Consider the following 24,034-nt stretch of genomic DNA (forward strand, 5'->3'; position numbering starts at 1 on the left):
GGAGAAAAAATAATGTACAGTATGTGGAAAATAATGTGTTTTTTGAAACTTAAACCGCATAAACACATTTCATTACACCAAATACACCAAATAATGTTTTTTTTAGCAACATCATATGACCCCTTTAAACTAAAATGCTACTGAAATTAAACTAACTCAAATTATTGAAGGATGGGGCAGTGCAAAGAAAGAGCGTGTGAACCAATCCTACCATAGGTCATTTACATATAGAGATCCTACAACAGCAAACACGATCAAGGGTGGAAAAAGTGGTCTTCCAAAACAAATTTGACTTATACAAGAAAAACTTGTTCCCTTTAATAATAGTTATTATTAGAGTATTAAGGAATGAATACATTGCTTTTCACTTCTCTAGCTTTATGCCTACTGCCTGCTGTCAAACACTTATGTGATGAAAAACTTTTAATTGACCGCTACAGTGTAAATTTGCATCTCCAAACTCAAAACCCATGATGAATAGCAGAGAAAATTAAAGGCTGTGTTATGCTCCTTACCTTCATAATATATTTTAAATCCATGGGCGCTTACAGCAAAGTCGCTGGTAAGACACAGGGAAAATATGGATCCGGTACTTGTGACAGGCGCTGGCACCTGAAATCCTGTTAACCTGTACGAGAAGAGAGAAATATTACTCATCCAGACAAGTAGTGAGATATCTCACACAAATAAACATAACAATTTGTCATTGCCAGACCTTAGCGAAAATTCAAAAATAAATAAATAAATAAAATGAATGAATAAATAAATATAAAATAAAATAAAAAGAACAAAGAAAATAAAAAAACTTGCATTTCGTCCAATTAGGATAATAATAAATACTTTGATGTAATCAATTATTTTTATTACATTCTCCTTTATTATTATTATTATTATTGTACTCCATTTTCATTTCCTTTGATCAAATTTTCATTTTCTTAGAATTCTGGGGTAAAATGCGACCTCTTACAAGAGCTAGCATAATTTGTTTGCAAATGCTATCTGGTTGCATATTATCTCATGCAAAAATTCATGCATTTTTAAGCGAGGCCAAAAAAGTACAAATACTATTTTGGCCCACTGTATTTTATTCTTAGCACATTTGATAATAAATCTCCCAGGAGTCGTGCCCTCCTTGCACCTTTCACCTACTCCATTCTGGTTTACACAACAAGACATAAAGAATAAGTCCTTTCTTCCTATTTCATAAGAACTCATCCAAATCATTGTCTTAGTATCACAGCAAGTCCTGCTTTAACAGGATGTGAAGCTCTCTGATATTGGAAACTTGGAAAAGATCAATGAGCCCCAACGATTTGAAAATATCATTTCACAAAAGTACCATCAGCATTTGGGCAGCAGCTCAACTGTTATAGCTGAACCGCATTGAGTTCTAGTGCAACCACATTCATGATGAGAACAGATACTTGTGCACTTGGTGAAATAACAAACAAGCAATTTAACAAACCTATTATACATATATATTTACAAATATATTGAAGTCAACAAGAAAACCCCTTTTTATGTCTGTAAAATGACATGAGATTCAAAGTGCATGGTGGGAATTAATTCTATCCATTTGATCAGGTTGTTAAAAGCCCTATGATATAAAAAGATATAAAAATGGGCGATCTGATGATTTTGTACCGTGATCGATCCTTAAAGAATTAGTTCACTTCTGAATTAAAATTTCCTCATAATTTTCTCACCCCCATGTCATCCAAGATGTTCATGTCTTTCTTTCTTCAGTCGAAAAGAAATGAAGGTTTTTGAGGAAAACATTCCAGGGTTTTTCTCTATATAGTGGACTTCAGTGGGGTTCACTGGGTGGAAGGTCCAAATTGCAGCTTCAAAGCGTTCTACACGATCCCAGACGAGGAAGAAGGGTCTTATCTAGCGAAAAGATCGGTCATTTTCTAAAAAAAATTAAAATTTATATACTTTTTAACCTCAAATGCTCGTCTTGTCTAATTCTGCTTGAACTCTGTGCATTCCGGTTCATGACAGTTAGGGTATATCGAACAACTCCCATCTCATTTTCTCCTCCAACTTCATAATCGTTCTAAATCGTCCTACATAGTTGTTTTACCATTTTTTGTAAAGGGCGTTTGACCTTCTTTGCACGTTCACTTTGTAAGCACTGGGTTGGTACTTCTGCAGCGATGTAGGATGATTTTGAAGTTGGAGGAGAAAATGAGATGGGAGTTTTTCGACCTACCCTAACTGTTTCGAATGGGACTGCACAGAGTGTGCATGCGCATTGCAGAGCTACACAAGACAAGCGTTTGAGGTTAAAAAGTATATAATTTTTATTCTTTTTTAGAAAATTACCGATCGTTTCGCTAGATAAGACTCTTATTCCTCGTCTGGGATCGTGTAGAACGCTTTGAAGCTGCAATTTGGACCTTCCACCCAGTGAACCCCACTGAAGTCCACTATATAGAGAAAAACCCTGGAATGTTTTCCTCAAAAACCTTAATTTCTTTTCGACTGAAGAAAGAAAAACATGAACATCTTGGATGACATGGGGGTGAGTAAATTATGAGGACATTTTCATTCAAAAGTGAACTAATCCTTTAAGATATCTATGTTCTACTTTTCAAATGAATTTCAGGTATCATGACTAAATGTGTCATAATTATGGCTGTATGTAAATATATCCACTTGTCTTTCAGCTGGAAGGACTTTTTAAAGTTATTAACACGTTAGAGTGATTAATAAACATGGATGAATGAGAAAGTAAAGAGTGTGACTGTGACATGGTTGGTATTAAAAGGAGGCATTAAAAGCGCAATAAACTGCGAATGAGAACCAAATCCAGTAATGACATACTGACGGTGGCTTTCTGTGCACACACCGAGACGGAGCGGAACGGGCTCACGAAAAGTATATTTTGGGTTTCAAGAACAAAAATATGTTAAAATGCCCATCTTGGTGAGAATTCACACAAACACAGTCGGTTATGTGTGCACAAAACATTTGGGAGAAAATTGGATGCATGTCAGTATAGCTGTGCATTTGGTCTTAAAGTGATAGCAGACTAATAAATCTGCTGCTGTCATTAATGTTAATCAAACAACAAAAGAAAAAGAAAAAAATTGACTTACTGCGCTTGCCAAATCATTTTTGTAACCTTAAGAAAAATCTTGATGAGTAAACTGCATAAAGTGTTATCAAATGACGACAGCATGTAAAACCAATATAGTGTTTGTTGGTTAGTGTCACTTACAAACTTCCAGACAGAACTCAAAAAAACCTGAAATGAAATGAAAAGTCAGGCAAAACAGCATTTTTTGTAGCCAAAAAAAAAATTTAAAGCTGCAGCATGTAATTTCTGCACCACTAGTGACACCAAAAAGAACCTCAATCTGTTTGCTTGGGCATAGGGCTGTGCAAAAAAATGAACACTGACAAGCTACACAAAATCGCGTTCAAAATCGCAGGCGATTCATTGCCGATTTTGAACGCGATTTTGTGTAGCTTGTCAGTGAACTACGGCTCTGTGTAAATGCCGCTCCATCTGAACGCACGTGCTGGAGATTTACTACTAATCACAGGAGCGGCTTTACTGATGAGATGTGCATGAAAATCACATTCGATTTTTTGCACAGCCCTACTTGGGCATTGATATAACATTTCCTCAACCAATGGCATGACTTGGAAGACTGATGGAGGGAGTGTTTGAAACCTATTTTCAAACAGGTTTCACATTAGTTTTACAATTTCATTGACGTACTACAGCTTTTCAACATAAACGTGAAATCAAACATCAAATCAAATCAAAAATCGAAACATCGCTTACAGCACCCTTTAAATGTGTTGCAAATGTCATTTCATTTTCCCTTTAAGAGTACTTATTTTTTAAGACTGAGAAATTTAATTACTGCAAAGTCTGTGCAATGCTGGAGCTGGAGTTAATCATTTGATGAGCACATCTTTCACCTGGCCTCAAGGCAATTAGCAGAAAATTGTATAGTGAAGTCCGGTGGGATATTAAGGAGGTTGAGTGAAACCATATGCAAACATAATATGTGGTTAAGCAGAGGTCACTCAAAGTGCCAAGTAACATCAGCCTCAGCCTGTGGACAGCCTGAATCGATAGAAAACTGTACAGGACTTTATGCCAAAAGTCAAAAGCCTCAAACAAATTCTCAAGATCCCCCATTTTAAGCCACACAGGCCACTAAGAAAACCGAGAGTGGTACATGCCTGCAATAACATTGTTAATTGTTGTTTGTATTGAAAAATAAACCTTTTGAGCCTGCGGACAGCCAGCGGATCTGAGGGATTAATTACCACGAGTGAAGAACAATCAAACGCTAGAGAAAAAAAATGTGAATTATCCCGAAGAGAGTGCCAATAAGAGATTTTCAGTCTTATTGGTTTTAACTGGCTGACTATGAGTCAGCATTCACACAAACAGACAAACACACACACACACACACACACACATTTATTTCACTATATAAAAGAGGACATACAGTACATTTCTACTATATATACAAACACAGCTTGTGGTTTAACATTAACATCTTGTATATATATGCCACAAATGAGACCCAACCATCTTGATTGACAGTCAAAGAACTCATGGTATTTTACAGCTCATGGTAAATAACAGTCTCATTTAGACGAAGCATATAAGACAAAACTGATCCTTACTTTTGGCTAAACGAACTCAAGCTAAGAAAGGGCAACATGTGAGCAACAAAACTTTCATCTGGATATGAATAGATATGTTAACCTTTTTTGGCTCTCCAAAACTGGAAAAGCTTCAGGCATGAAAAATCATTGAGCACTGAGTATCGGTATCAAATTTAATTCAATTTGCACCGGTTTCTGATGGATGGAATGAAATGAATCTGTTCTACACCTGATTTGACGAGGGAGTATTGGAATTACACATATTGAGTAAGTGTTTTCTTAAGACAGAGCTGAATGGAAGTGCTAATTGCAACAGGTAATGCCAGACACATCAGGTACTTCAGATCATCCAAGATGAGTTTGTTTCTTCATCTGAAACAGATTTGGTAAATTTTAGCATTACATCACTTGCTCACCAATGGATCCTCTGCAGTGAATGGGTGCCGTCAGAATGAGAGTCCAAACAGCTGATAAAAACATCATAATATTCCACAAGTAATCCACACCACTCCACTCCATCAATTAACGTCTTGTAAGAAACAACCAACATATTTGTTTAGAACTGTTTTTGCTTGTAAACAGTGCTTTATCAATGCAGATTTCTCTCCTGATTCACATAAGATGACTTTTCCGAGCCCGGTCTCATGAAAATGCGTATAAATAGTACGCCAAATAAAAACAAAAACTCATTGTATTGATACGCAAAAATAGACTTTGGTGTGCATATGATACGCATGTGTTTGGCGTGCATATAATACGCAGTTTTTGCATGCATATGATACGAAATTTGTTGGTGTGCATATGATACGCATGTGTTTGGCGTGCATATAATACGCAGTTTTTGCATGCATATGATACGAAATTTGTTGGTGTGCATATGATACGCATGTGTTTGGCGTGCATATAATACGCAGTTTTTGCATGCATATGATACGAAATTTGTTGGTGTGCATATGATACGCAGTTTTCGCGTACATATGATACGCATCTACCCCACAACCCTAAACCTACCCATTGCGTAGCATATACACGCCAAAGTCCATTTTTGCATATCAATACCACGAGTTTTCATTTTTATTTGACATATTATTTATACGCACTTTCATGAGATCGGGTTGCTTTTTCACAGGAGAAAGCAATATTATAGATTATGAGGTTAAAATGCATTATTGATGGATTTGTTTATTATAAACTTGCAGCTTTTAGATTCACAAGATGTTAACTGATGGACTGGAGTGGTGTGGATTACTTGTGGATTGTTGTGGTGTTTTTATCAGCTGTTTGGACTCTCATTCTGACGGCACCCATTCACTGCAGAGGATCCATTGGTGAGCAATTGATGTAATGCTGCAGTTCTCCAAATCTGCTCCAATGAAGAAACAAACTCATCTAAATCTTGGATGGCCTGAGGGTGAATACATTTTCAGAAAATTTTTGGGTGAACTATTCCTTTAAGATGACTTGCTTGATTCATTCCTCATTTTTGAGTCGCTTTTGTCAGCATGAATAAATGTAAATGTTGAAGATGGAGCTCTTCTCTTGTCATCAGTTCATAGTGATGTTCATAATGTCTTTCAAGGTCCAAAAAGACAATAAATAAATAAAAAATTGTGGCTGCATGAAAAACAACAGCATGTAGGCCAGCATTCTTCTCCATTTGCATTCATTTCATTTGAAGCAATGAAGGTGAGTCATTTTGGGCAATGACAGAATCCCCGTTTTTATCTGAACTGCTCCTTTAAAGAAACATTATGACCTCAGTGAAGATTTACATCAATTTACACAAATGGCTCCGCTAGCCTGACTCACAGAGCTGAAAAGTCATTTATCACCCGGATGGCACTGACCAGAGAGCCTGAGCTTTTTCTCCCTAGACTTGTAAGACAAATGATGGTTACAAGATGACACTGTGCATCAAAGAAAGTTGATTCTCGTCGTGCAAAACATTGCATGTGTGTGCAGCGAAGACACTTCAAAGTTAAATGACTGGGCAGACACTATTTAGGAGAAGCAAGACAGGCCAATTATTCAAACACACAGGGCTCACATCTGACTGGACTGCGTTATCCAATTAGCACGGTGCGCTCTGAAGGTTGAGTAAATAAGTGTGCTCCGGTTGGCCTTGCATACAGAGCACTGTCCCACCGATCAGACTTTGTAAGCTTCTCCTTGATTCTGACGTGTTTTTTTTTTCTTTGTCGTTAATCTGTATTTGACTACTGCCCTGTATCTCTGTAGCTGGCTGCTGAAAAGAGAGAAACCTACAGATATGCTTTAGCAATTTCCCAAAATGCTTAATGAGAGACAAATGCATTACTCATGCTCGCACTGAATTCATTCACCAGGTCAAGAAAAGTGTCTCTCAGCAATTTCTCATGCAAACGTTTTCGCAATTCTGCAGGTATTGCGAGAATACTCTCTGAAAAGTGACTTTGTTATCGTAGCTGCTGGCTAAGAAAAGGACAGAGCGCAATTTTTCATTCTGACTCTTATCTTGACGATGTTTTGAAGTGGAGCCTCGGTTTATTGTTCATTTGTGTCTCACTTGAGCTGATTTTAAAGGGTCATGAAACTCTACAACACATTCTTTGATAGGTTAAAGGAACAGTTCACCCAAAAAAATGAAATTTCTGGCATTATTTATCCACCTTCGTGTACAAAGACATGATTTTCTTCTATGCATGGAGCACAAAAGGAGTCATTTTGCATTGTGCTGTTCAATCTTTTTCATGCAATTAAAGTAAAAGTGGCTGAAGCTTTGATGCTTTTGAAGCTTTTGCTTCCAAAAGAAGCAAAGTCACAATAAAAGCATCAAAAAAGTAGTTCATACAACTTGTGTGATATATTCCTCTATGTGAGGATCTAATTTAAGTCATTCTTCACTGATAATCCTATCTACTGCAACCGGATCACTGAATCACTGAGAACTGAATCAGTCTAGTTTGTGAGCGAATCTTTCAGACTAGGGTTGCGTTTTCTAAATGCATGGAATGCATTTCATGCACCATGGTTTTCATAATGTATGTTGTAATGCATTATACCTTTTCAGAAATAATTGTAATCAAAGTTAAATGCATTATAATATTTGCAGGTTTGTTTGTTGTGTTTTAATGCATTATACTTGCAATATACATTATAATAGAGGACTAATGGTGAATTGATAAATAGTATAATGTATTATAACTGTTTACAATTATTCATGAGATCATATAATGCATTATAAGGTGCATTAAAGGGCATAATTAATGAAAACTCAAAATATAAAAACGAAGTTAAGGTGTAAAACGTTCATTTGTAGCTTTGTAACATTAACATAGCCGAAGCATGTCATTAGTTTGCCATGCTAGGAATAATTTAATAGGAGTAATTTTCTTACAGGCAAAGACAATAGAGTCTGTAATTATTTTAAATAATGTATTCTTCGCAATATTATGAGATATTATGCTTGCCAGAGTATGATATCTAGATTTAATAACAAACACGGGTCAAAATAAGCTATCAATTAAGATTTTAAGATTTCTGTGCAAAAGCACAATTAACTAATTGTCACACTGTAATGAAAGTCTCTAATCTGACTCGTCAAACAAGAGGTCAACTTTTAATAGGCGATATTGCCTCATCATGCTGGACGCTCTGTGTGTTTTCCTTCAGGTTGTGCTGCTGTGAGTCGTGCAGTGCTATTTTGGGACAGCACATTCTGAACGGAAAAATGACAAATTGTGATGTCAGGCAGTGGTAGGATAAGTAACGTATCAAAGGCATCTGCTTGAATTGCTTTGATGAATGGATTTTTCCAGAACGTGTTGAAATCGAGGGTCACCAGAGGAAAGCTAAATATTTCCCTATTTGCCGGATACAAAACAAGTTACATCCTGAGATGCCGGCTTCCAGGACCTTCCAACAAAATCTTTGCTGGAAAAAAATTAATCGCTGATGTAGATGCTGATACTCAAAATCAGATTTGAAAGAAAAAAAAATGATAAAACATGATAGAGGGATGCAGCTGGAAACCTACTGATATTTTTACGTTGTATTTTTTCCTGTATGACTCATGCATAATATTTGCAGGTTTTTAGGGCATTTAGTCCATCTGCTAGTGAACTCCTAAAAGTTGACAAAACTAACTTATACTGTAGTAGATGCACATTTAAAATGTACAGTTTTTCTCTTTTGGTAAAACATACCAAAAATGTTGATCTCTCATCCACATAAGCCGGGTTTCCATCCAAAGTTGTGAATTTAACTGCATACTGCATATAGTGCGCAAAACTGGAATATCGCATAAAACATTTGCGAACAAGCATCGTTTCCATCCAAACAAGTCAAAGAGAACAAAATCCTGATAAAGTGGCACAAATCACTAAGAAAAGTAGAGGAATAAAATCATTTTCATATATAATAAATTAATTGCACCTCAGAGCGAGCAGACGAAACACAATGCGGTCATTGCTTTCGGACGTGGATGCTGCTGTTTGGGAACGCAGTCGTGTAAGACATTTCTGGGAGGCAATTATACAGAAATACTTTGATGACAGACTTTGCTCGTGCATTTCCGAATGACCATAACATTTCAGATGCTGTGGAATGAGATCGGACCGCTGGTTAGTCAGGTTTTGCCGTACCATAGCGCAAAGTCACATGACTTTTTTGATGCGCTTGGAGGAATTTATTCGAGAAAAAAAAGCATTTCCAACTCCCATTAGTCGCATCAACCCTTTTTTTCCGCACAAGTCAAAAACCACCTCAAGCGAGCATAAAAACTTTTTTGCGAATTAAGGAATTTTTATTTGAAATTTGGCGTTTCCATCACTCGTTTCTCATTCGATACTTCAAAATGCGCATTAAAATAGGGTGATGGAAACATAGCTATAGACTGTAGAAATGCTGCCTTGACAACGAAGTGAAAAAAAAGTTTAAGGTGAGGCACAAAAATATTAAAACTGGCATCAAATAAAATAAAGCCAAAAAGAAATAAAAAAGACAAAAGCACATAAAATTAATACAACTTAAATTCTAAAAAAAAAAAAAAACCTGAAAATATAAAAATACAAGTTATTTCAAAACACTACATGCTATAATATTATATAAAGTTTAGGTTGTTAATTATAGCAGATATACATGTTCAATATGTGAAAGAAATTAATACTTATATTCAGCAAGGAGGCAGTACTGCCTGTGACTGTAATTTTACATCTCAAAAAATATTTTTTCAAATACATTTTTTTACTTTCTATTCATCAAGAAATCGTAACAAAACAGTAATAAGAAAACACAAATATTAAGCAGCATTATTGATAACAACAACAACAACAACAATAATTTCTTGAGCAGCAAATCAGCATATTAGAAAGATTTCATGCGACACAACTACAGGACTGGAGTAATGATGCTGAAAATTCAGCTTTGATCACAGGAATCAATTACATTATTATAATTACATATTTTTACTGTGATCAAACAAATGCAGCCTTGGTGAGCAAAAGAGTCTTCTTTCAAGAGCATTTGAAAAATCTTACCGACAACAAACCTTTGAACTGTAATGTGTATAAAACTAAATGCAAACTTAGCATTTCAAAGACCCATCTATCCTTCTAAAAACTTTCAAGCAAGGTTTTATCAAGCCCATATTCAAACTCTGCTTTCCTAGTTAAAAATTACAGAATATCCATTTCCTCACAATCAAATTGCAAACTAAATCTGCTTCAATTCAAATTCAAAACTATTCCATTCTCGATTCAATTCTAAATTATGCACAACCCTAGTACATATAGCACATACTGGAGATCCTTCTATTCAGTACATATTTAAAGAGATGAGCATTATCTGACATTTTTGATAAAACACAGGCAGGAAACTTAGAGGAAGTCTGCCTTGAACCAAACCTCACAGAGTAGCAGACATAATGGGGCTAGCACTCAATGGGAAACAACAACTTCTCAAGGAGAAGGAAGATCATTCAAAATAACACAATGTACTGTACTGACATCATCTCATGGATCAACAACGGCAGATGCTGTTTGTTTCGAGGGGCAATATATGATACTTTTTGGCTCTGAGAAGAGATGCAGCGATTAACCGGTTTCAGAGTTTTACTGCACTTTAATACGCCACGGTTAATTAATCGTAAAGGCTTCGCTACACCGAGTGTTTCTGTTGCACGGAACAGAATAGTTGCAAAGTTACACTAGCGGTGCACCATCTTAAAATGCCGTGCTTATCAGAGAAACGGAGGCTACTACACACACTAGATTAACTATGACAGAGGGACAAACAGCAAAGCTTTATTTCCACCAGAGAAATTACTGAAGTCCAGTGTTGGGGGTAACGCATTACAAGTAACGCGAGTTACGTAATCAGATTACTTTCTTCAAGTAACTAGTAAAGTAACGCATTACTTTTTAATTTACAAGAGAATATCTGAGTTACTTTTTCAAATAAGTAACGCAAGTTACTTTTTTTTTCAATTTATTGATTGACAGCTCTCCTGTCCCCATGTCGAGAGAAATCAGAAGATGTTACTGTATGCATTAATTCATCTCACTCACAAAAAAAAACACGCATTCAGTATTCCTCAAAATGAATAAAAATAATGCAACTCAAAATATGACGCAAACCTGCAATAATTAAATTTTAAACAACACAAATATCCTTTATGTATTTAATCCCATTCTATTAACCAATGTCTTTGCTTCTGACCTTCGATGATCCAGTTCAACCATACTAATAAGCACAAATTACTCTAGACAAACATTTGTGTCTTTTTTTATTGCTGAAGTGTGTTGAAAGTTCTTCTTCTGAATTCTACTGTACGGACGTAAATTTACTTCCCCTTCAGCCTGAGGCTTATTCATTTTAATTTTGGTGTGAAAGGCTTTTAAATTTGCCAAAAATAAAACTTTTTTATTTTAAAAACAAACAAGCAAGCCCTGTCCAGATTTAAAAAGTAACGCAAAAGTAACGTAACACATTACTTTCCATAAAAAGTAACTAAGTAACGTAATTAGTTACTTTTTTATGGAGTAATGCAATATTGTAATGCATTACTTTTAAAAGTAACTTTTCCCAACACTGCTGAAGTCGATAAGTGTCTGAGCATTTTGGGTACACCACAAATGACCAGGGTGTCATTTAAATATTGCCGTAAAAAACAGCTGCTAAAGAGCAAATGCATAAGGGATAATACACGGCTAGCTGTGCATTGAACAATTTTAAAAACCAAAATCAATTGACGCGAAGCTACGGCCCGCTTCAGATCAGACCGAGATTAAATAGTAATATCACACTTATTTGAATTAAATTAATTATAACATTTAGCTACTTGAATCAATTATTCGATCGTTCGATCAAGAGAGAGAGAGAAAGAGAGAGGTGACAGTTACGTGTGAAATAGTCTACCTGCACCTGCGCGTCTCTCTACAAACAATGAAGCTGTGAGTTTAGTTACTTAAACAGCGATTTAACCCCCTTGTTGCTGATGATATAATGTGATTCAGTATCTAAGCTATTTTATTAAAAGTCGAGGGGCAGTGTTCACAACAAGTTTGTGTGTGCGCAGCGCGATCTCCGATCTCACAAAATAGACATTATTTTCAGGCCACGTGTAAAATCATACGAATCATTATAAATATTATTAAAATGAATACGTATGGATGACAGTTGATTACAACAGTAGTTCAGTTTATTCCCCTCATTTAGTTTCCCCTGTGGGATAAATAAAATGAATATTAGTCTTATATTAATAATGCTTCGTTAACATTGGTATTTATTATCCCTGTTTTATTCATGTCAAAAACCAACAAGATTTTTTTTCACCATGTTTCCAAGTTCTCTACCTCAGGTCCAAAAGAAATAAAGAATGTACAAAGTGAAAACACTAAATACTTTTTAATTAGTTATTTTCAAAAGGGAAATACTGTCATGGATGTTTACAGAGCAGAGGTGTCCCTTTTTTTCATTCCAATAGGAGAGATGGACTTTTGTTTGTCTTTATTATTATAATTTTGTGCTATGGGCCTATTATTGGTTACTGTCTTGTTTCTGTTTCAAAAATGCAGCAATAAATAACACTTTAAAATCTAAAGAGTGTTCATGTGATTTTATACACTAGTAATGTTGTGAAATGAATAAATGCATAATAATCGTAATAATCGTTAAACCGTGATTATTCCTCAGACAATAATCGTACCAACAAAATCTATAATCGTTGCATCCCTAGCTCTGAGTTGTGCTTCTTGTATTGGATGGTAATTCAAGAGCATCTATTTCTTGATGGTAATGAAACGACTGTTCTGCTGTTCTTTTATCGAAGCGCTTACCCAATACTCATAAATGTTTGAGTAAATCCGTTAAACCCAAGAACACGGTACAGCTGGCATCACTGCTTTTACATTCTTCAAAAGATTAATGCTTTAATAACTGCAAATGAAGTGCCAGGAGGAGAAAAAACTATTGATTTACTTACAGCTTAGATAATGAAGGATTGGCTCTTATTCCACAATGTGTTTTTGCAAAGATTTGCTCTATATTATTTGCTCGATATTCAATCTAAGGTCTATTAAAGAGAGTATATAATGGAAAAAACTTCAAATATTCAGTGACCAGACGGTACTTGTGGAAAATCAACTAAAATGTTGGTATAAGTGAAGAGAGCATGTTGCTTATACATTCAAAATGTGTAACTGACGCTTCATACATAAATATATGTATATATATTTTGTGTGTGTGTGTGCGTGCGTGCGTGCGTGCGTGTGTGTGTGTGTTTGTTCACTACTCGCTGCTGTGTGTGCACTTGGATGGGTGAAATGCAGAGCACAAATTCAGAGTATGGGACACCATAATTGGCCACACGTCATGTCACTTAATTGACATCACAAAAAAGATTATATTTCAAATAAATTCTGTTCTTCTAAACTTTCCATTTATAAAAGTATCCTGTGCTAAATGTTTCTTTAGCAGCAAATCAGCTTATTACAATGATTACTGATGCAATTACAATTAGTTTCCTGCAATAACAGGAATAAATTACACTTAAAAAAATTTAAAGTAGAAAATAGTTATTTTAAATTGTAATATTTCACATCATTGCTGTTTTACTGCATTTTAGATTAAATAAATTAGGGATGCACGATATATCGGCCACCATATTGGTATCGGCCGATAAATGCTCATGTTTTCTGTTATCGGTATCGGCCCGATAAGAACATTTGGCCGATATCTTAAAGCCGATAAATAATGCATTATTTCCTTCAGAGACACTTCAGATGCGCGCTGTTCGTTTGCAGCCTTTTGTGCAATTGTACAATTGTGATCTGCTTTGCACTTCTCGGCCACCGTAGAAAAGACTTCAAAAGCATTAAAAATAAATATCTTTCAATTTCCAAAGTCATTTGCATTAGCTACATGATTATTTCCTAAATGTATTACAACAGTAAGGCCATCTGTATTTGCTCCAGTGTAAAATGTTGTTAGTAAATCTTACAGAATTTGATTTAGGTCAGCAACTGAAGAGTTCACAATAACATAGTAAGCAAGCAGAAACAGTTATGGTCACGTATGCTAATGTTATCTGCTGCAATTGTTGTCATAAAATTATGCTTTTCTTTTCTTGATTGATTGTGAGAAGCATTTGCCTCCGTTTTGACTGACAGTTGTAGCAGATTTTAATCAGGGTCATTTAACAATGTCTGAAAGGCAAACACAGATAATGCTTTGCATTGTCATTCTAGCACATGTAAGCATAACTATTTCACTGAAAATCTCCATTCTATAAAGCTTGTAAGCTAGCAACAGTAACCAAGTGGGGCGGAGCTAAATCAAAGAGACAAACACTTTCCAGCATAAAAATCAATCCAGCTGTATTGTACCACTTTCTAAATCATCTTTGACACCGAATACAAATCACAAATGGATGTATTCTGAGAAAAACCAAACACTTTAGCAAAAATTTATTTTTCTGACAACTATATGGCATTTTAATAGAGGGATAAGTGAGGAAATGACATCACAAGTGCAATGTGTCGCTTATTTTGCAATCTGTTAGGCCAGTGAAGCGTCAGTTTTTGGTTACAGTGTTTGTGAAGACCAGATTGGCATAAAATAAATACTTTCAATCATGGTAATTGCTATACGAGCGAATTTTGGCTACCTGAACCCAGGGGGTCTGCTGATTTCGTTCCTGGCTTGTGGAGAGTTTCGCTGCAATAATTGGTTTACCCTTTAATTAGAGGAGAGTAAGTGTAGGTTAATTTTGTTGCTTTTAAGCATTTAGAAGAGTTTCGGCCCCATGTAATGCTGGTAATCAGGTCTATAATTTACAAAATGAGCATTGCATATGACATGAGTAGTGCAGCAACTACAAAGCTCTCTGGAAAATTTGATTCTGATTGGTCAGTCACTACATTCTGTGGCTAAATTAACAATGCTAAACTTTATAATTGACTAGTTTCATGTCTGTCATATCACTTTGTGCTCTCTTTTCACATAAAAAAGACAACAATTTAATCTCAAAACAATATTTAAGGCCCACTTATTAATTTGAAAATAGGTAGAAAAAGCAGGATCACATACATTCATTATACATATAAAGAGTATACAATGGAAAAACTTTAAATGCTCAGAGACCAGATGGTACATAGTAATAATGCTACATTTTATAATTGACTGTTATTCTGGGAAACCACTAGTTTCATGTCTCTCATATTACTCTGAGTTTGAATGTTTTTTTTATGCAAGATGAGCACAAATATACATATTTTCATTAGGGGTGCTCCGATTGATCGGCTACCGATCATTATCGGCCAATAATCACGTTGGGATGATTGATTGGTGGTCTCTAAAAAGGCCGATCTCAAAAAAACGATCTCAAGCTGATGTGCCGTGAGAGGTTTGGCACGACATGCAGCGGCACAGTCTCAGTCTCAGCCCGGCGCAGGTACAATAATTATATAATGCTGAAGGTGAGCTACTCACCTTCATATTTCTTCATTAAATAACTTATAAAGTAATTTGAAAACCTTGTGTGAGACGTAATTTCACAAACAGTGTGAGTGAATCAACGCGTGCGCGCTCTCTCTCTTTCTCAAAATACGCAAATGGCTTCAAATCACTTCACATGCGTCTGCACTATAAGCGAGCTGCACGCTGCACAGTTGACACAGGAATTGTCACTTGCACAGTCGAGGCAGTGTCAGATCGTCACTAAAGTTTATAAATTGCATTTATTTTTCATTCTTGCCAGTGTTTAACCATTCAGCGGTCGCGCGCTCATGCACACTCGCAGCGCTCACACATAACGCCAGGTTCACATTACTCCGTTTGCAGTGCACACGTTGTGCGTATTTTTTCCGTGCTCATGTTAACGGATTAATAAAGCGTGCACACTGCGCAGGGATGGGCAATACCCCTTATTTTGTTTTCGATACGATACCGATATTTTTCAAGGCAGTATCGTCGATATCGATACCGATTCGATACTTCTGCACTAAACTTTTAAATTATGAAATGTATTAAATTATTAAATTACTAAGAGTAAAATGGGTAATGAAAACCACTTAACTTTGTTTAAAATGCATTTTAACCCGTTTAATCCCAAATTTTTCCCAGACATGAAAATATCCAAATGATGCGTCATTAGTAACCCTTTGAAATAATCAATTTTTTCTTTTTATTTTTGGGAAAAGTGTGTGAAAAATTTTATTTTATGGTCAGTCACAATTGTAACCGGTGGGATAATGTGTATACTGAATTAACATATTTCTGCAGTCATAAAATTTTTTATATATCTTAGCCCAGCTATTTTAAACTGTTTGATCACATTCTAGGGAATGCATATTGTACTCATTATTATTATTATTTTTGTTAAATAAACAAAACCACTGGTAAATAAAGCGCACGTTAGTATCGATATTTTTTGTTTGAGTATGGATACTTTCGATACTCGCGTCAATATCGATATATCAATACTTCGGATCGATACGCCCATCCCTACTGCGCACGGTTGCGGTCCAGCAGTGCGTTCCAGGAGCGGTGAGTCTGCAGCAGTGCAGAGATCGTTTCCGCAACGAGTCTATTGATAGCTTTCAGTCACGTGACCGCCTCAAAGACCTGGAAGGCAAAACATCCATAGAACTGCATGACAAGCCTGTCAATTTTCCATGTGTTTCACATCCGCAAATATTTAGATCACCTCTCAAAAAAATAAAACAAAGGTATGTGAACAAAATGCAAGTTTTGGCCATTTGACATATTTCTGCAGTCATAAAATTTTTTATATATCTTAGCCCAGCTATTTTAAACTGTAAAAAAATACAACCATCAACATATTTCAAAAATTTTACTTTTTTGTAACATATATCATCACATTTTTATATTAGTGCTACCAGTATTACAACATTAATATTCTAACATATTTGTAACATTTGAACTTTTGATTTAGTGCAATATTTTGTACTGCCATTAGGGACTGCCAGTGAATGGCTGTTGCATGCATAAAATGCAACCTTTTTATTCTGACAGTGTATGATATAAAACAAAGGTATGTGAACAAAATGCAAGTTTTGGCCATTTGCAATCCATATTAAGCACCCGCGGCAATATTTCAATCATTAAACAGTGCGACAAAACGTTGTAAAAACACTTAAAATGCCTTAATATATTTAAAACAGTAATATTCTCTATATTAATGATGCATAGTTTACAAAGGCAAGCAGATGAGGCCGGAATATGAACGCAATTCACTTAATGGTTCAGTGTTTTCCTTCTAATGGTTTCCTATGGGAAACCATTTAATGTGAAACTTTGCACATTGCGTTTATGTTCTGGCTTCATCTGCTTGCCTGTACAAAATATACATAACCAATAAGGTGTTTTACTGAATTTCGCCTTTTAATATCTGCATTTTACTACATTACTACTTAATGCAAACTGCGCAAAAATAACTGGCAGTCAATAAACAAAGCTTCGTTTTGCCCTCCAGGTGGGCGTTCCTATGAGTGTGTGACGTCATGTGAAAACTATCAATTGCTGCGCTGCAAGCGCTGAATTAAAGTAACAGCGCTGAATTAAAGTAACAGTGCATAGTTTGCAGTAAATATGAACATGGATTGACACGAAAATTTAGTAATTACACCATAAATGCATATTATTAAAGTCTACTGTGTTTCACAGTCAACACATATGGCTTTTTGGCTAGGTTTAAAGGGAAGGAGCACTTTTAGATAAAGAAGGCAATAATTGCACTCGTGGAGGTAGGAAAACAAAGTTCTTTATGAACCGCAGGATTGCTTGTAATAAAGATTTAAATGCAAAAGAAAAGGCAGTAGAGCTGACTATTTCTGTAAATGGTAAGTTTGTGATAACGTAAGAAAAGTAGTTTAAATGTTTTGCCACTTGCTTGAGCAACTTAATATATAAATCTAGAAGTAAATGCAAAAGTAAAAAGCATTGAATAATGTGTTGCTTATATTTATTGTGTTTAAACATGTCTGTGAAAGATTGTATTACTGTACGGTGTAAAAAAAGAATTGCAATGCTGAAAAAGCATTTTCAGTGACAATGTTTGGATTTGAAATCAAAATAATGGATAAATGTTGTGTTTGTGGTAAACAGCCACGGATCAGTAGCGGACTCCTGTGTGAAAGCTGCTTCCTCTCACAAGAGACATCTAAGAGGGGAATTCCCCCCATTTTCAAAAATGAAATTCAGGCCCTGAATAAATGTCTAAAAATCCTGATTGGAGTATCAATATAAATAGTTATAAATTATAAAAAGAAGGCTTTAAAAAGATCGGTATCGGTATCGGCAGATACTGCTTTCTGTGATCGGCAATCAGCCTCAAAAATCCTGATCGGAGCACCCCTAATTTCCATGCCTACTTATTTATTTGAAAATAAATTTAAAAAGCAGAATGTACATTCAGTATATGTAATAAAAATATACTGCATTTATATAATGAGAAAACTTCAAATGCACCAAACGGCACCTGCAGATAATATGCTAAACTTATAATTGACTTATTCCAGGAAAGTACTAGTTTCATGTCTATCATATCGCTCTGCGTTCTCCTTTTCACATGAAAACATTTACTTAATTAGAAAAAGCACAATCATGTACATTCAGTACATATAAAAATAGTTTATAATGGGAAAACTTCAAATGCTCAGTAACCAAAGGTACTGAAATTAATAATGCTAAACTTTATAATTAACTATTATTCCTGGAAAACACTAGTTTAATGTCTCATATATAACTCTGAGTTTTAATGTTTTCTTTAATGTGAGATGAGAGTGCAAATTAATATTTCATGCCTACTTATTTACTTGAAAAAGATTTTTTTTTTTAAAGCAGGATCATGTACATTAGGCATATATATATATATATATATAAGTATATAATGGGGAAAACGTCAAATGCTTAGTAACCAGACAGTACCTGCAGATAATAGGACAAAACTTTATAATTAGTCAGTTATTCCAGGAAACTAGTTTCATTATATAAATAAATAAATTATTATAATTTAATATTTAATTATTTAATATTTATAAAATTATACAATATTCCAAACCCACTTATTAATTTGAAAATAAGTAGAAAAAGCAGAATCTTGTGTATTCAGTTTATATATATATACTGTATATATAAAACATTTTTTATAAACTTTATAATTGACTATTATTCCAGAAAGTCTTTCTCTTACATTCTGTGCTCTCTTTTTGAATAATAATAATAATAATTAAAAAAAAAAAACATTTAAATGCAAACATTTTATCACCACTTACTTGGAAATAAATAGTAAAATAAGGATCATGTACATTCCAATGGTCATTCCCACAAAATAAATACAAGACCCTTTCACTCCCCAACACCCTGTCTGGGTTTATTTTGTGAGAATGACCAGCTGAATGTACATTATTCTTACTTACACAGCCTCTCCTGAGCTGACATATTTCTTATTGAAACCGGAAGTTGGGGTGAGACATACTGAAGGGCTCCCTTTCCTTTTTATAGCCAATAGGCTTTAGTTCAGGGATCCTCAAATCTGGCCCACGGGATCCACTTTCCTGCACTGTTTAGCTCTAACCCTAAACAAACACACCTGAACATGCTAATCAATGTCTTCAGGATCATTAGAAAGTCACAGGTAGGTGAGTTTGATCAGGGTTGGAGCTAAACTCTGTAGCGCATTGGCCCTCCAGGGCAAGATTTGAGGCATTAGGCATATATATATATATATATATAAGTATATAATGGGGAAAACGTCAAATGCTTAGTAACCAGACAGTACCTGCAGATAATAGGACAAAACTTTATAATTAGTCAGTTATTCCAGGAAACTAGTTTCATGTTTCATGCACTCTGATCCCTCATAAAAGCATTTAAATTCAAATCAATATTTCGGTTCCACTTATTAATTTGAAAATAAGCAGAAAAAACAGAATCATGTACATTAATTATCTTACAAAAAAAAAAAACAGTACATAATGGGTAACTTCAAATGTTCAGTAACCAGAAGGTACCAAAATTAAAAAAATGCTCAACTTTATAACTGACTATTATTCCTGGAAACCTTTAGCTTCAAGTCTCTCATATTACTCCTTTTATGTGAGAAGAGAGTCCATATATTTCAAACCCACTTATTAATTTGAAAATAAGTAGAAAAAGCATAATCATGTGTATTCAGGGTGTGTGGGTTGGAGCTAAACTCTGTAGCGCATTGGCCCTCCAGGGCAAGATTTGAGGAACCCTGCTTTAGTTGGTCACAGCCATGAATCATGATTTGCTGCTCGCTATTGCCGGTCAGCAGCAGGTGGTATCAGTGGGAAGGACATTCTCATTTTACAGAGACAATTTGCATATGCCCCTGAAGTGATGTCATCAATATCTCTGCTCCGTTTTCCAGAATGAGTAAGACTTTAAACTTCAAATGCATACTGTACATAAGCTAAAAATCAATTGTGCCAACTTTAAGCATAACTAACAGTCTCAAAGCAAACAGACAAGCACAAAACTCTTGATTTCAAACTGTAAGTGCTTACCTTGTCCTGAAGTTTGCAGGATGAGGATGTCCATCATATAAAGATAAAAAGTAATATTCTTCCTCCACAGCGAAGGACTGAAAAACTATATGTATTCTGCTCCTCTCCTCGGCTACAATAACCCATGTACAGTTCGCTCCATTAGGGTATCCGTGAGGAAATCCTGGACTTTCTATGGTCCCATTTTTCCCTTTTAATGTCCCACCACATGTAAAAATGAAACCTGTAAAAAGAGAGAAAGAGAAGAAAATAGGAGTCTATAACTGCCATAACCCACATATAGAAAAACCACAAATGTCTTGCAAGTCAACATTAAACATTTGCAACTAGTTTTGCTTCTGTAATGTGATTTATTACCAAGTGAAATAGGATATTCAATTCTAATAAAGGTAGAATGATTGATTTTTTTTCCATCAGACATTGACTAAACTCCGCCCTCTTTGGTTACTGTTTCTACTCAGACAAGATTTAAAGAATATTCCATTGGAGTGAACTGGAGATTTCCCAGTTGACTGCATAGTTTTCATAATCTAATCAATTCCTGACAATTCTAATAATGTTAGGATGATTGATTTTTTCCATGAGAATTTGCCATTTCACTAAGCTCCGCCCCCTTGGTTACTGTTGCTTCAAGATTTAAAGAACATTCTATTGGAATGAACTGAAGATTTCCCAGTTCCCTGAAACGTTACACTCAGTTTTCACAATAAAAATCAATTCCTGATGCATAATCTCAAAGAGAAAAAAGAAAATATGAGTCTATACGTGCCATAATCAACAAAAGCTTAAAAATCTGTAAAATCAACATGAAACATTTGCAGCCGGTTTTACTTCTGTATTGATATTTCCAATGATCTTTGATTCTAATAAAGGTAGGATGATTGATTTTATCCATCGGAAACTGACCTTCCACTAAGCTCCACCCCCCTTGGTTACTGTTGCTACTCAGGCAAGATTTAAAGAACATTCCACTGGAATGCAAGCAAGTTTTTACAATCAAATCAATTCTAGATGTATAAAAATCTATTTTTTCTTCACATTTTGTTTCACTGTGAAATACACCAAATTATGGAAATAAAATAGCAGTGTAGTAGAGTAGTGCATTTCACGTTATAAGTCTCCTGAGTCATGACATAATCTCTGACCAATACAGAAAGAGAAACAGAAGAAAATATAAGTCTATAACTGTTGCCATAATCAACAAAAGCTTAAAAATCTGTAAAATCAACATGAAACATTTGCAGCCGGTTTTACTTCTGTATTGATATTTCCAATGATCTTTGATTCTAATAAAGGTAGGATGATTGATTTTATCCATCAGAAATTGACCTTTCACTAAACTCCGCCCTCTTCGGTTACTGTTGCTACTCAGACAAGATTTACAGAACATTCCATTGGAATGCATGAGAGATTTCAAAGTTTACTGGAACGTTATGCCCATTTTTCCCAATTGAATCAATTCCTGATGCATAAAAATCTATTATTTCTCACATACTCAGCTTAACTGTGAAATACACCAAATTATGGAAGTAAAATGGTTTGTGAACCATTTTACTTCCATAATTTGGTGTATTTCACAGTTAAGCTGAGTATGTGAGAAATAATAGATTTTTATGCATCAGGAATTGATTCAATTGGGAAAAATGGGCATAACGTTCCAGTAAACTTTGAAATCTCTCGTCATAGTTTTCATAATCTAATCAATTCCTGACAATTCTAATAATGTTAGGATGATTGATTTTTTCCATGAGAATTTGCCATTTCACTAAGCTCCGCCCCCTTGGTTACTGTTGCTTCAAGATTTAAAGAACATTCTATTGGAATGAACTGAAGATTTCCCAGTTCCCTGAAACGTTACACTCAGTTTTCACAATAAAAATCAATTCCTGATGCATAATCTCAAAGAGAAAAAAGAAAATATGAGTCTATACGTGCCATAATCAACAAAAGCTTAAAAATCTGTAAAATCAACATGAAACATTTGCAGCCGGTTTTACTTCTGTATTGATATTTCCAATGATCTTTGATTCTAATAAAGGTAGGATGATTGATTTTATCCATCGGAAACTGACCTTCCACTAAGCTCCACCCCCCTTGGTTACTGTTGCTACTCAGGCAAGATTTAAAGAACATTCCACTGGAATGCAAGCAAGTTTTTACAATCAAATCAATTCTAGATGTATAAAAATCTATTTTTTCTTCACATTTTGTTTCACTGTGAAATACACCAAATTATGGAAATAAAATAGCAGTGTAGTAGAGTAGTGCATTTCACGTTATAAGTCTCCTGAGTCATGACATAATCTCTGACCAATACAGAAAGAGAAACAGAAGAAAATATAAGTCTATAACTGTTGCCATAATCAACAAAAGCTTAAAAATCTGTAAAATCAACATGAAACATTTGCAGCCGGTTTTACTTCTGTATTGATATTTCCAATGATCTTTGATTCTAATAAAGGTAGGATGATTGATTTTATCCATCAGAAATTGACCTTTCACTAAACTCCGCCCTCTTCGGTTACTGTTGCTACTCAGACAAGATTTACAGAACATTCCATTGGAATGCATGAGAGATTTCAAAGTTTACTGGAACGTTATGCCCATTTTTCCCAATTGAATCAATTCCTGATGCATAAAAATCTATTATTTCTCACATACTCAGCTTAACTGTGAAATACACCAAATTATGGAAGTAAAATGGTTTGTGAACCAGATTTCACATTATAAGTCTTCTGAGTTATGACAGAACAATCTCTGAGCAATACAATTATCCTCTGGGAGTTGTTTGTATATCTAGTTAGTATTCCTCTCTGAGCTTAATACAGCAGCAATAGCATTTCTCAACTCTCTGAAAAAGAAAAACAACTGGTGACATCTGACATCACAATCACATTAGTCAAATCATGGCAGTTTGTGCACTGATGCCCGTAATGGTTCAGTTGTGACATGAATTACTATAACTGTGTGAATGTTTGAGATGGCTGCTCTCTGAGATGTTAGGGGCTTTGTTTTAATGACCGTTCCTTATATGTCAACCCAATCGCCATCGTGGGTGTGCATCTACCACCTGCTACACACAAATTAGTAGGGCTTTTTATGCATCAATCTGAGCAAATAGACTGGTAATGACAACCAGCATTAATTGAGCTTTTCCATTTATCCCCTTCCGCTTCCCTTAAGGCGTAATTAGCTTTGCCGACTCACTGAGATCAAGGATCTTTTCTCTCCCATCTTTCTTTTTTTTCCCTCAATCTTGTTAGCCAGGAAGGCAAGGAGAATGAATTCAGAAGGGAAAGACCTGCATTGACTCATAGCCACCCATCTCAGATCTGACACAATCACTCCACACATCCACCGTC

At 35.2% G+C, this 24,034-nt stretch overlaps 1 protein-coding gene across 1 annotated transcript in view; it reads right to left on the reverse strand.

Annotated features, from left to right (window-relative positions):
• LOC107671459 (CUB and sushi domain-containing protein 3-like) overlaps nucleotides 1-24,034 on the reverse strand; it is a 292,685-nt gene that overhangs the window by 254,093 nt on the left and 14,558 nt on the right. Inside the window, exons 2-3 of the mRNA XM_016464380.1 lie at nucleotides 20,673-20,895; nucleotides 516-628 (exon numbers count right to left, since the gene is read on the reverse strand). Coding sequence (XP_016319866.1) covers nucleotides 516-628; nucleotides 20,673-20,895 — 336 coding nt within the window. The remainder of the gene's footprint in view (nucleotides 1-515; nucleotides 629-20,672; nucleotides 20,896-24,034) is intronic.

Source organism: Sinocyclocheilus anshuiensis, unplaced genomic scaffold (assembly GCF_001515605.1).
Source record: "Sinocyclocheilus anshuiensis isolate Anshui unplaced genomic scaffold, SAMN03320099.WGS_v1.1 scaffold552, whole genome shotgun sequence".
Classification (NCBI taxonomy): Eukaryota; Metazoa; Chordata; class Actinopteri; order Cypriniformes; family Cyprinidae; genus Sinocyclocheilus; species Sinocyclocheilus anshuiensis.